Source organism: Melospiza melodia, chromosome 4, assembly GCF_035770615.1.
Source record: "Melospiza melodia melodia isolate bMelMel2 chromosome 4, bMelMel2.pri, whole genome shotgun sequence".
Lineage (NCBI taxonomy): Eukaryota > Metazoa > Chordata > Aves > Passeriformes > Passerellidae > Melospiza > Melospiza melodia.
The window spans coordinates 82,284,620-82,299,673 of record NC_086197.1 but is presented as its reverse complement, the minus strand read 5'-3'; the positions used below and the strand labels follow the sequence as shown (position 1 = coordinate 82,299,673).

Here is a 15,054-nt window from a genome sequence, read left to right as displayed (position 1 = left end):
CCCCTGCTCCTGCTTTCCCTGCAGACCCCTCACTCTTCTCAGCCACCTCCACAGCCTGTTTGCTGACCTCTCCTTCCTACTCCTCCTTGCACGTCTCCTGTGTCCTGCCCTCGTGTTCCTCACTGCCTGCTCTCCCCCTCCCACTACAGCAATATATATATATATATATTTATCTCTATATATGTCTCAGTTTTTGTATGCTGCGTGTACAGGCCCAGGTTGAATGCAGAATTCAAACCATCCTGGAGAGACACAGGGTCAAGCAGCCTGGCAAGTACACAAGACCACGAGGCAGACTGATGGGACAAGCTGCAGCTCTTTCCCTCGGGAGACTCGCATAACTTGTGAAAATCGTGTGCACGATACTGTGCCTGAAAAGGATGTGTCATCACCTACATTTAACAGTGCTGTCAGCAGAGCAAATGGGATGAAGCATGCACTGAAGGTATTTGAAGAAACAATTTTTCAGCTGCTTTTCTCAGTGCCAGATGATTCTGTTGTTCACTCCATCTCTCTGGGTGATGGCTGTAAACAGGGAGTCACACAGAAGAAAAAGATGTTTTCTATCATACATGCTGGGGGAACACAAAGCGGTGTAAGTGCAAACATGACCCTGATTCAAAACCAGTCTTTGCTTGGGAATCAGATTCAGCATTCTATCTCAAAGACAGATTTTTCCCACAGATTCCCTGCAACACTCCCCAGGCTACCTACCAAGAGGGCAGATTCCAGGTCCAGGCTGTAGTTTAAGAACTCAAACCATCACAAACAATAACCAGCTTTCACTCAAAAACATGTGCATGTGGGCTGCCTCATTGCTCAGATCAGTTTGGAAAACAGCTTTCTCAACAGTTGCTGGGGACATAATTATGCACATATACCAACAAGGCACAGGGCAACCACTAATCTAATGTATTTCACCCCCACACAGTGAGGGTATTTGTGTTGCCTTACTTATGAATACAGAAGAGAGGATGCCACTGGGTGCCAAAGGTGCAGCAGACTTGGGATTTATTGCTCCTTCTGCCTACCTGAATCACATAAAATAAGGAAGACATTGGGGGAAAATAAATCGTATTGAATAAATGTCATTCCCATTCCCAGTTTTCTTTTCTTCCTACACAGCCAATACTTTTTAATCATCTAATGTCACTACAATGTCATGTTCTGTATTAACAGCATGAGATGAACCTGCTTATCTTTGACAGCACAAACTATTCCTGCCAGGGTTTTGCCCAAAGCAAGTGCTTTTTCACGTGTCTGCAGACTGGCCATTTCCTCATTTCTCCACACCAAATAGATAAACTGCTTTGTACACAAGGACGGGATACTGCTCTTGCTTTCCCAGAGCTGCTCTTATTCCCCAGGAAGAATCTCAGTCTGCTTTACAAACATTGCCAACAGATTTACAAACTATATATAGAAATAGTTTCACTCGCTACTGATGTACAGACATAGGGTGACCACAGCAGCTGTTTGGAATTACATCGCAATATTGCTCAACAGGTTTGGAAAGGAAGTAGAGGCCACTGTATTGCAAAGAAAGTAACAGAGGAACTGCTGTATGCACAAAAAATGTGGGGGTTGGAAGGATAATTTCAATGGGATGCAGTTAGCCTACTACTTTTTTAAAAATTAAGCATAATAAAATAGGTAAAAATAACCAATGTAAGAACTGTATTATTTATGGTGGTATTTGCAAGTACACTGTAATATGCATGTCCGTATGTAGTTATTAAATTATAAGTGATTATGAAAACTGCATGGATTTCATCCTTTGTTAAAACCTGACAGACAATTCTCCCATATAACTTAGCCAAACCTACAGTTTGTAATTCAGTTAAAAAAATTACTCTATTTCTTTATACACAAGAGAGCAAAACAAGTAGTTACTATATTTAGCATCCTTTGTCACTTTTTTTTAACAGTGTGCGTTTATGAAGATTTTTTAAAAAGAAGATGCCAGCAATATAAAGAAGTTATGTACTTCACAGAGAATTAAATACAAGCAGCAGTACTAACCAGGTAAATTCTCTACTGTCTTTGATTATGTTGGGGGTTTGTTTTTATATTTTGTCAGTCCATATTAATGATTACAGAAGTTCTGCGAATGTCTACCATGCATAGTAAACATGGACAAATGGCATTGGGTTTTCCCAATTAGATGTAGAGATTTCTACTGAAAATTCGAATTTTGAAAATTAAATGAAAATACATTGAACATGTCACCAGAGCTACACTGTTACATCATTCTTATGACTACTAACCATTCACTAATATATTTTTGTAGCTTTTCAGGAGAACCTCAGCTCCCTCAGCCATTCCTCATAAGACTTATGTTCCAGACCCTGGAAGTGATGGAAAAACAAAAGAGATAAAACCTGTTCTACAGAGATAAGTAAAAACAAATTTATGTCCGTGCAAGCCATAGCCAAACCATGGATATTTTAGTAGGGGTTTTTTCCTGCCCCAAGTAAGGGTCACAAAAAATGCCTTTACCTTACCCCAAGGTAGACACAAAAGAGGCTGTGACTTTGTGACGGTGTTTTTCCATGTGTGACTCGTGTACTGATGGCAATAGTCTGGGAAAGGGCAGCTCAGGCACTTGGAGCCCATGCCAGAACACAGATGGCTGCAGTAAAATTGCTGCTCACCTCCCACCTCAGCCTCACCCCGGCCTTGATACCCAGAACCAGCTCTGCCATGCCAGCTCCCAAAATTAGATGGTAGTCAGTGCACAGAGCTTTATGGATGTCCCACACACAACATTATGGCTTCTACAGGGAACAGCTCGTCATATGCAGGACTCATGGCTATGGGTTTCTCCCTCCTGCACTGAGCTCTGGAAACACAGCTACAAACTCCATCCCACGGGTACTGAAAAAGCTAAAGGCTGATGTAACCACTGTTGAATGTCTGGCTCCTTGGAGAGTTCACAGCCTGGTGCAGCTGCTTTTGTCAGATTTTATGAGAAATAGAAACCAAATTATACCTCTGATTTCAAACATTGTCCCCAAATCGATAGGAGGCCCTATCCCACAGCATGCCTGATTCAGTGCCAGGGCGTTTAATTACTTGTAGACAACATTGCCCGGGGGTGGGCATGCCATGGAATTGGGTTGCGGTGGAACAGCCTGTGGGACACACCCAAATAGTCGAGAAAATTAAATGCTAGTGTTGCAAGGGTTCAATCACAGTCCAAGTAGGGAAAATAAAAAGGCTTTTTCCTACCAATTTATTCTTCCAGCTGGGAATGAAGCCTTTGTGCCTTTTCACACAACCACCAGCTCTGGCCCAGTTACATTTCCTGGTCCTACCACCATGTAGTCAAGTCCATAAAAAGTAGCATCAAATGGTCTGGCTGCAAAATATGGGAGTCAAAAGAGCTGAGTTCAATTTCTAGCTGTGCCATAAACCTGACCTGGGGAAAACAGCTCCATGAGCATCTCACCTCATATTTAATTTAAAATAAAGTTTTGCTTTTCCCTCCATTCAGTTCACAGATGCCTTGAAAATATAAAAGACACTTTCTCATAATGCTGTATTGCTTTAGAGGAGGAGGATGGGGGTGGGAAGGAAGGGAAGCAAGGGTGGGCAGAAGCCTTTAATAAATAAACAACTTCAATGGTGAAGGACAGAAAAGCTTTAAACCAGTATCCCTCCACCTCCTATAACAGGCAAAAAAACAAAAAAAGGGCCTGGCTCTACTGATTAAAAGGCAAACACAACCAGTACCATGTCTTTTTAGCTTACCTAGTGAAATTCAAAGGACTAGTTCATGGTATTTTAAACACTTGGGGCAATGCTCAGTGCTACATCTGAATGCTTTGATGCTGCAGGCAATGTAACTACTGCCTGATGCTTGTATGAAGTCCTAAATATAAACCTTTGCCCGTGAACTAAAATTACTAATGGAATTTGGCTCTAGCCACAGAAAGGGTTTAAAATCTCCTATCGAAAGCCTTATTTGATCATGTTTCCTTTGCTGGTAGCAGTATACTGTATCAGATATGTGATAACCCAGATTCTTGTGTTGTGGTCACTGTATTAATTTAAATTACCACAATTTAAGATTTATTATGATTAGGCCCATATTTCTGATTAAGAATTCCCACAGAGAAGTATCAGTTTATAGGTTAGGAGGCATACATGTATTTATCCTGTTATGTCCGGGAGGTATTGGCCAGTGGAGCCTTGACTTGCAGTCAGCTGTGTGGAGTTCACTAGGCACTCTGTGCTCAGGCCATGTCTGCAGTCACCAGCCACCTGGGGCATCCTTCTGTCAGGGGCCTGGCTCAGATACCAGATGCCTAGAAATTTTTCAGAAGTGACTAAATTATTATTTTTCATCTTGGTCAAAATTCCTGGCAAAACCCCCAGAAGTTGTGTCTCAGAAATCTACATGAATAGTAGCCTTACTGAGAGCAGAAGGAGGAATTAAGCCTTCTTCGTGTCCCAGACCAGTAATTTTCACTTCTTCTATTTGTTCCAGTGAATCTGTCATGAAGAAGGACACACAAAGGACCAATCTAGCTGCCTTGGGACGTGGAATTTACACGTCTGACTCAGAAGTTAGGTCTTCAGTGACAATGACATTCAGCAAGTAAGGAGAAATTCTGAAGAACATGGAAAGCAAGTTCTGGGGGTAGGGCAGAAGCATCCTGGAGCTGAGTTTTGGGTTCTGTGAATACGTGTGTGTGTGATAACCAGCATATCTCTCAAATAACAGGATGCCCAGAGTTGTTGTGGCTGCCCCATCCCTGGAAGTGTTCAAGGCCAAATTGCAGATGGCTTTGAGAAACTTGCTGTAATGGAAAGTGTCCCCAACCATGGTAGGGGGGTTGGAACTAAATGATCTTTAAAGTCCTTTCCAACACAATAACTTGATAACTGTGGGTTTAGCTAAATGGATTATGCCCTGTGTAATCCTGATATCCACCAACTGAAATATCTTCTTAGTTGGGAGGGTCTGCATTTTTTTCTTTCCTCAAGATGGAACAGATGCTATAAAAACAAAGGGAGTAACTGCAAATAATTTTTAATTAAATATCTTTAAATTTATTCTGTCAGACTTTTTTTTCTCTAAATGTGCAGAAACATACTGTGCAGTGCATGAAAGCATGACTGAGGGTGAGTCTGTTCAAGAACTGATCTGCCAAAACTCTGAAGGAACCAAAATTAATGTTACAATATTTCTTAACCAAGGGGATAGGCTGCTTGATTTCCTGGTTTGCCCATCAAAATCTAGTATTTGTTTAAAAGAACTTACCTAAAGTCCCTTAAATTTTGCCAAGCCTTGATACATGTATACACCAAAGCTGCACCTGGACCAAACACTTTGCAAAAATACCTAAAAATAATAATTTAGATGTTTAAAGACTTTTACATAGAACCACGATCTTTAATGTACAAAGCATGCTACAACTCTTTGGATGATTGTGACCTGACATAAGCAATTAAAATTTCCTATAATAACTCTTAACATTACTATTAACTGGAAGTTAGATATTTATCCAGTCTGTGGTATCTTTGTTCATTTTTACTGTGTTTCTATGAAAAAATGAATTCTTGCGCTTAGAGGCACATAATCTGTGTAATTATAAAAAACACAAGCCACTTTTCCAGCTAAATGTTTCAATCACAGAACAGCAATAAACTCATAGAACTGAAGCAGAGAACACATCAAGCCATAATTTCTAAATCTGTGCAGAGAAATGCCAAAGAACACATTTTAAAGTAATTACAGAAGTTAATTCAAACAAAGCACTAGAAATGGCCTTCAACAGTCAAATTAATACCTAGGTAGGTTACTTTAAAAGCTGTTTTCTTCCATGTTTAGCCTTTGTGAACTCTTAATTTATGCAAACAGGATTGAAGGCAAAAAAAATCCTGTAATCTGTGGCACTGTTTTGTTCAACAGAAATATTTCTTTGGAAACACATCTACTCCACTAGCTAGGAAAGGAACAGAAATTCCAGAATTCTTCCTTGTGATTTCTTAAAATTTCCTTTCTAAATCTCTAATATATTAATGTAAATAAATAATAAAACCACATCAGCACCATCATTTTCTCTACCTCAGAGAGGAAAATGGGAAATGGCTATTTTATTTTTTGAGTGTTTTCAAAAAATGATTTTGACAGTATGTTAATCTTAATTCAACACTATAAACCAGAGTGTTTCAATCTGGCTAACGAAAAGAGCCAAGTGAAGAGAAGCAAGGAATGTATGTATTTATTAGTTTATTGTTTATTGAAGAAGTAGTCCAACAGGGAATAGGCTCAAGCTCTGGAGCTGGCCACACAAAAGAATTTCCAAAGATACCCTGACACAAAGTCCAAACACATCTCCACATTATATCCATGACTGTGCAACAGCCTCAGCATCATGTCACCACTCAAAGAATACCAAATGCATTGGGGAAATGCGAATCATTAAGCAACAAAATTAGCAGTTGACATCTGCTCCATAAGACAGGAGTAGCTTTACAATTCCATGGCAGTCAGCTCTCACTGCTATGAGAACATAGTTTAAAGGACCCTTTTTTGGATTTGCTCCTGCTTTGAGCAATATTTTGGTGTGAAGAATCTCATTATTAGAAACAGCACAACAAAGTGCAGTCCCTCTTCTGTCATCATAAGTATTTGAAGTTATGTGTTCAGACAAGAGAGTGTTGACATCCAAACCATTTTCAATGACAAGCTCTAGACATTGGTTCTGGCTGTCTAGCAGAATGAACAGTGCTTGGCCCACTTTCCTGGATTAAAGTTTGGGATGTGGCTGCAATGAGATACTTCCTGCCCCTAAAAACAGTCAACAAAACTAGGCAGGTGTAACTTCCTTACAGGAAGAAAATAACCCTCATCCATTTATGTTCTTAGTTACCACTTAGGCTTCTTACAAAAGTTTAAAACATAGAAACACCAGTTTTGAGCACTGTCATATAAGATGTGTTTAAGTTGTTTCAGTGGTTTTCACTTAATTCTAAGGAGCGTGTTTTGCATTTTGCTTAGTTTCTGCTAAAAAGAAAAGTTAGTTAAATCTAATAGAACAGTGGTACTTCTAAAATAGAAATGTACATAAGTATACATTTGCCAAGTTTACTACAAGCATCTTTGATGTAACCTTGTGTCACATTGTCTCTTAGTAAAAATGTAAAGACCAACTCATCCTCACAGGTGTGAGTAAGCCATTCACAAGCCCTCACAGGCCCTCACAAGCCATTTTGTGTGTGGGGAGCAGCCCTGCCTCACCAGGCTCACTGCCACTTCACATTTCAGAAGCAGAGCTATGCAGTCTAGACTATGTCCTCCAGCTGCTTAAAATAATGCTGGTACACAATCATCTGCTGAGGCCTTGACATGTCCACCTCAAAGGAGGAAACAGAACTTATATGTATATCCAAAGTGATTTACAGAGCATCATAAAAACAAATCCAGAGTACTTTCCTCCTTATTTTCAGATATATTTAAGTTAAAGCTCTACTAAAGCACAGACTATTTTTTGGGGCAAATATAAAACTCAAAACCAAAATAAGAGGTGTACAGACACAAGTTCAAGTGCTCACCTGAGCAGGTTCTGCTTTGACTGTAAGCATTACAACTGAGGACTTTCAAACCGACAGATTTCAAATATACTTCATTGATTAATACCAATATAATTCCATATGTGGAAGGAAAGGTAGGAGGGAGGGATGGAGTGAAGAGAAACACAACAGAGCAAGAAGAGCACTTATAGCAATCTCTCCTTGAGTGAAAGGAATTGCTTTCAACTCTACCACTCCTCCCTCATGCATTACAGAAACATGTAAGCATCACTCCAGTCCAGCAGAAACACTCACGTATGCTTCCTTTCCTTCCAGATAATTTCCTCTTTTTTTCCTGAAAGATCTCAGCACTCAGGCAAGATGTATGCCAGTGCAGAGGTGAATTTCTCTTTTCTTGAATACCTATCATTATGATTAAGATGCTCCAGCACATCACAGTGACCACATTCAGCCATAACCCCTAATGGTGTTACTCAATATTTGTCCTTAATGTTCACATTTCCATCATTCTTCAGAACATCAAAAATGTCTTTGCATCTCTGTTTTGCAGCTTCTTGCATTGCTGACCAATAAGTTTCTCTTGTAACTTATGGTATTGGGAAAAACACCCTTTTCCGGGATCATTTGCACATTTTCCACAAAGCCAGTTTTTGCTGCCAAACTTAGTGCTGTTTTCCATTGCATGTTCTTTATTGTCATGTTGATTCATAAGATGCTAGAGGTAAGAAAGTGAAAAAAGATACAACAAAATAAAGCACAAGGCTGTTAACACATACACATATATCAGAAATCCTTAAGTGCTATGTTTTTATTAAAAGTATTTGTAATTATGCTCACCTAACCAGTACTGCCAAACACACAGAATACTGAATAGAAATTCTTGCTTTGTCTGTAAGCTTCTGAACAAAATGTTAAAAATGGTCCAATTTGTTTGTTATTGTAAACTGATGCAACTTTTCCAAAACCAGAAAATTTGCTGGAACATTTAAACATTTAAACAACATAAGCAAGATGCTCCATGGAGGACTTGATCATACTTCTTTTAGTTAATAGTTCTAGCCTGTTGGTGTCTTCATTGTTCTATGTTTCTTTGTTGCTCCCCTTATCTTATGGGATATTTTAACCTTTCCTGCCATCTAAAGTAACTTCACATACTTGTGGAATTGGCAGAACTGCAGCCTTCTGCAGTGGAAACCACTCCCTTTGATCAGTTTCCTTCAAAGTATATGTCAGGTTCACAAGTCCTTGAAGCCCAGAAACTTGACCTTACAAACTTGAACAGATAAATGTGATGCAGTTGAAAAACAATATGTCAAAAACTCAGATTTGCAATGGGACTATTTTATTTACTTTTAGGGTGTAGTTTTTGTTTTATTTTTTGTTTGTTTGTTTTGTTCTGTTTTCACCCCAGGATACCTTGCTTCATGGATGTTACAATTTTCCTATTGTTCTCACTAGGTGATACAATAAAATGATCTCATGTCATTAATTATCTCTTTTAATGGTCTTTAATATGTTAAAACCCCCCAAAACAAACCCCAAACACTCACAAATATTGTTTTACCTTTATACTGCCAAAGCACAGTCGATAAAAGAAGAAAAAGGTCTTTGGACTCTGCACTGTTTCTGCAGTCGTGAATAATGGACATTCACATGAGTTTGGTACAAAAGGTCAGACAATGGCCAAGCCATGCCAGCTATTATTTTCAAGGTGTGAGAGTCATTGAAACGCTCAGTGGATTAGTAACAGAGTATGTCAAACCTTTTAACTATAGTCATCAACTTAATTCAGTCTGTTCATATCACCAACTGTAACTGTGACTTATGTTCACTACGCTTTTTCCTCATGATATCACATAAACCAACCATCTTACTAGTAAATTCTCATTATAACTGGAAGGTCAGGAATTTTGCTCTTTACAACATCTTCCAGGTTTTTTAACTATAAAATGCAGTCTTTATATGTTGTAAAACACACAGAAAGAAAAACACGTTAATATATGTAGTACCTACCTAGGTTTTTCCAAATAAGCTTTGGAATTTGATAGTTTCTCTGCTTGATTCAATCTCAGTCACTTAACACATTTGTCCTGTTGAATCTTTTTATTTATTTTTAAACTACTACTTCCACAGTTTGTGCAGTCATGTGCTCTTTCTACCACACTGAACACTTATAATCCTTAAAATGCTGCACAAATATTACACAATTACATTAAGTCCCTGCTGTATGTTTGTCACAGATCATGGTTCTAGTCATCCTGCAAATAGAGAAGGAATGTTGGAAATGCTATTTGGAAGAAATCTTCTGAAACTTATGTTCAAGGGGAAGTGTCAATCAACTTTCTCTTCAGACTAGTTTCTGCATTGCTCTTGTAAGCACTAAGTCACTCAAAGTACCATAGCCAATATTATAATCCCATCCACAAATACCTCACTAGTTAGTATATTATGATAAAGCTTGCGAGCCAAAATTAAATTAGTAAGGGCTTACATTTAGATTGACTCAGAAACTAAAGGTCTCTTGGATTCTGACTCTCACATAACACAGTTTCTCACCTCTTTCAAAGTGTACTGGAGTCATGGCCTGGGTTTTCAACTGCAAGGAAAGAAATTTGAAGTAAGATGTTAAAAATCTCTATGTCAATTCCATTTTGTCTGGTGGAGAAAATATACAACTTGGGTCCTGAGTGCCATCATCTCCGAACACAAAAAACAAAGGAGTCCAAGAATAATAAAAGAATATTCACAAAAACATTTTCATCTGGCACTTAGAAAAACAGACCTTCATGTTGTTCATAAAGGACAAGCTCTTCTGAAGGTTCTCTTCTCTTCTCTGTCCCTTCCTATTGTGTCCATAGTCAAGGTTTGAGCATAACAGGCCAAAAGAAGATTTAACACAGAAGTTATTGGGACGAACTGCTCATCACAGTGTGGACACATGCACCACTCTCCCACATCTCTTGTGGGCAATACACTCCACTGACAGGCAGAAGAATTCTGAGGTAAGATTCTTTTATGCATTTTTCCTCTCATTTTCATTAACACTTCTCAAATTCTGATGGCACCTTACAGCTTCCATCATTTAAGTCACAAATACACTCTTGTTACAAACACACACAAACCTTTCAGGGAGCAAGGATAAAATCTCTCCTGGACTAGCAGTTTCAGAAGTATACATCAATGAACACAACTGCAACCTCAATCTGCCATCAGCTAACAGGAAAGTACATGTTAGAGCACATTAATATCTCATTGGCAGCTAAGAGGTGTTCCTAATGAAACAGTTAATTTACGTGAGATAATTTATTAAGGAAAAATATGTAACATTCATAATCTTATTTCCTCCACAACTGCTTTAAGACAAAAGTTACCTTCCCCTTTTTCATATCTTTCATTTTGAAAACCCTAAATTTGAATAACCCTCAATTATACCATTGATAAAACTTTTTTTTAATGAATCAGGATCACCCTACTGGATCCAGACCTTCATGCTCTGCCAGCCTTAGTGAAGTTGCTGTCCTTAGGAAAGCTGAGAATTATTATAGTCCAGCCCATCATATTATATTTACCCCAGAGCTTGAACCGAAAAGGCTCCTGAAGATTTGCACAGACCTCAGATCAGACCCTCAAACTGCAAAATCTCTGAAAACAAGTCAGTTTAGTATATTAAAAAGACATTTTAGCAATGTTCACATATGGTCTACTCCTGCCAGATGAAAAATACGCTCTCAACATCAGTGTTTCTAGGAAGAGTTAAGAACACTAAGTAAGATAGTTTTTTTAGTAATAAAATCCTTTTATTTTCATTAGAATGTATTTCCTTTCTATTAGTCCTTTCTCTCCAAAACATCAGAGGAATAAACCAGCTTAGAGGCCACCCCAGAAAATTTTCTCTGGTTACGCAGTTTCCATACCCAAAACTTTCTCCTGCTTTGCTATACTCCCTGAGTGATTTCACCAGAGGCATCATAAAGCTCTTGAACATGAACTTAACCAGAAAGGGCTCAGATGAGCAGTGTTTCAGAATTGCTGTGTGTACTATTTTCAAATGATCTTGTCCCAAAAAAATCCATACATTGTAAAATGAGAAAGTTGGTTAGTAGCAAGTAACTGTGACAGGGTAGAGTTGGTGTGAGGCAAAGAGCTCCCCGGAGCTGGACACGCTGCCAAGGGTCTACAGGCACTCCTGATTTGCTGTATCACTGCTGGTAATACACTGTGCTGGGCTGACAAGGGCTGGCCAAGCATGGATGTGCCACAGGGATCACAGGGAACAGAACAGCATGGCTGATACACTGAGCAGCACCAGAAACATCGCTGCTCCCTTACGCGATGTGGCAATGAAAAGGCTAAAAAGCTCAGCAGGAAAATCTCCTTCCATTCACCCTTGGCAGTTTCTCAACTGCCTGACCCACACACTACATCACTGGAAACAATTGCAAACCCTTACTCTAAATGAGTTGGAGTTTTTTATATTACAAAGAAGATTTTCCTGAAACAACATTTTGAGTAGCCTGATATTTTTCTAATACTTTTTATATTCATACCTGAAACACTAGACATTACTCCTCGATGTTCTATTTAGAAAAAATGTTTTTCTTTCTAAATTACTGTTTTCACATTAGAAAAAATATGAACCACTTGCTGATCATGGAAGTTGTATCTTTTCTTGGAAAGAAGTGTATCAAGCATTTATTGCTTTTAAACACATAAAGTTACGTGAGAGTGAGCTATTCTAATTTCTTAACCTTAAAATAAACTAGACAATCTTAGCTTTATTCTATAAATAGAAGGCCCTTAGGCATGCACAGAGGTTATTCATAGCAATGAAAGAATTACTAGCAATCTAAATTTGGACTCAGTCTCTGAAGTATTACGTTTTTAAACTATTTCTCTGTTAGTTTAATTGGCGAGCACAGCACAGGCTCACCATTTCAACCCATTATCTTGCCAGTGCTACTCTGGGGCCTGAATTTTGAGCAGCCAGGAACAGTGCCCTGCAAGCTGAGGTGTCCTGTGATACTTCTAAAATTAAATACGCAGTTGCTAGATAAATTAAGGTCTGACCTTGTACAACTGTAACATAAGCAGACCCGACCCTCAGGAAAGTATTACACATGACTTCTCTAAAATCTCATCAAATGTAACACGAGGTCTGGGGATATAAGAGTATCTGTGTCCCCATTGGTTAAACTACTCCCATTAAGAAAATTAAGTATTTGCCAATTATTCTCAAGCACTACGTTAACAACACATCGGAGCATATTTACATAAATCACAACAAGTTTGAGAAGGTTTAGCCTTCAACTAGTTGCAGATCCCACCATATAACATCATCAAACACTAATCTCTCTCTCTGAGGCTGACATGATGCAAAGCTTTATAGATTCAATGACAGACAATTACAGTACTTATTTAACCAGTTAATAACTTGAAGCGGGACAAAGAAGCAGGAAGCATGGCACCACAGACAGCAGTGATGAAAATACAGAATAACTCCAGAGTAAGACCAAGAACAGCAGTATCCAACAAGCTAAACCCAGGCTTGGGATGAGGAACAAGCTGGAAATATCACTGATTCAAAACCACTCTTGTTCTGGTCTTAACCAATTAGTTATCATTTTTACCATAATGAACTGACCAATAAGGGTACACAACAAACTGAAAAACCCCCAAACTTCCATCTTGTCTTCAATTGTTCTAACGAAATTAAATTTTACAGTGAACTCCTCCGTGACATTTGACTCACTTGCATTTATAGAACCATAAAAGTGTAAGCTTAACTAAGGCACTACATGCATTTCAATCTTTGAACACGAGATCAACAAAAACATTTAATGATGATAAACAATATTCACCGAAACTTCTTTGGCAAATGCAACCTAACTAAAGGTGGCACACCCCTAAAAAAACCCAGTATACGCAGAAGCAGACAGAAGCAGACAGAAGCAATGCTGAGATCCTGTTCTACTGCTGGCTATGAGATGATATGGAGAGAGATATATTCTTATCTAATTAAAAAATGAAAAATATGTATTTATAATTCATATAAAGAACACAAATGTTGTATTTATTTACTTTCAGTTCTTTCATTTTTTTACATAACCAAGACACCATCAGAATTAGTACACATCCACATTACAAACATGCTATTGTTTTGATTTTCAGATATTTTTAATAACATTGTGCATCAAGTGCCTGATTCCACTCATACATAATTACTAGATATAAATCCATCAATTATGTTTCATGTAGAATAAAATAGTTGTTGTTGTACATACACCATATCACATGGCAATTGAGATACAATACCAAGAGATAAACTCATTGGTGAGACAAACATGGGATGGAGAGCTATAGCAAGGCCTTCTTAGGTTACTTACATACTGAATATTAATACACGGGATTCTAGTCATAACAGAATCCCCAGTGTAAAACAAATAATAACTGTGAAATGCTATGTGGGTGGGGTTTGTTTGTTTGTTTTCAAAGTCAGTGTTGACTGTACACTGGTAATACTTTGTAGGTTTCAGCTTTGTTATATTTTAAAATAAATCATGTATTTTAATGGGATTTGACCAGTTTGGAGAATTTCCCGCAGTACCACTTTGAGATGGATTTCATGAGGATTTTCATCAACAAGGGCTATTGTTTTTCACTTTGTTGGGATGTGGCAAGCACTCCCACATGCTTAGGCTGTCTAAAGTCAGTCAGAACTACTGCTGGAACGACACTGACTGTGCTCAAATATCGCCAGGCACAGAGCCATTGGTGCTGTGCTCTGTCAGTGTCACCAGGAGATAGATAATCTGGTTAGACCATCAGAGAGACGGGGAAAATACAGGGTGGTCCAATAAAAAAGAGGCAGGAACTTTTGAAGACTGGCATTTTGGAAAGAATTTCAGTAGCTAGGAAAGAAATTCCAGCTCTTTTTGATGAAATTTTCAAGAACGCAGGCGTGGGGAAACACAAACCCTGCATACTGATGCAAACTGTGTGAGCCACTGTGCTTTAGTTGCAGATTGAAGTGTTTGTTTCATCAAAGGACTGACTTCCAGGGAAAAACCAGATATTCTGAGACTCAGCTGGGGGAGTTTGCCTAGTTATGAAAAACAGCTCAAGAGCAGGACAAAGGAATTATAAAGAACGAATTGTCCAGAATAAGATACAAACTTACAATGTAATTATTACAAAGAATTACTGCGGAAAACTCACACTTTAAGTTAGCCACTAAGCATAAGACTTATTAGAAGGACAACTGGATCTTCAAATGAACATCATGTTCACCTCAAATAATAACTTAAATTGTCTTTTCATTGCTCTTTTGTCCCACTGTCTCTATCTCAAGGTCGCTAAATAAGTTCCCTGTTGTCTATTTTCTGCCTAGTTCTGTTTTGGGGCGTTTTTTCGCTTTTCCAAGCGATCCCCTGACGGGACTCGCACCGCTCCGAGCACTCCGACACAGCGGCCCCGCGCACGCGCACTGCTGCCGCCCCGCCGGCCGCGGCC

General features: G+C 38.7%; 1 protein-coding gene across 1 annotated transcript; it reads right to left on the bottom strand.

The window, feature by feature from the left end:
* Nucleotides 1-6,189: 6,189 nt before the first annotated feature.
* On the bottom strand, nt 6,190-8,000 carry ASB15 (ankyrin repeat and SOCS box containing 15). Its single transcript, XM_063155878.1, is given in 6 exon segments — nt 6,190-6,322; nt 6,324-6,408; nt 6,411-6,449; nt 6,452-6,726; nt 6,728-6,802; nt 7,948-8,000. Coding segments are annotated over 6 exon segments (660 nt in total).
* Between the last annotated feature and the right edge of the window lie 7,054 nt (nt 8,001-15,054).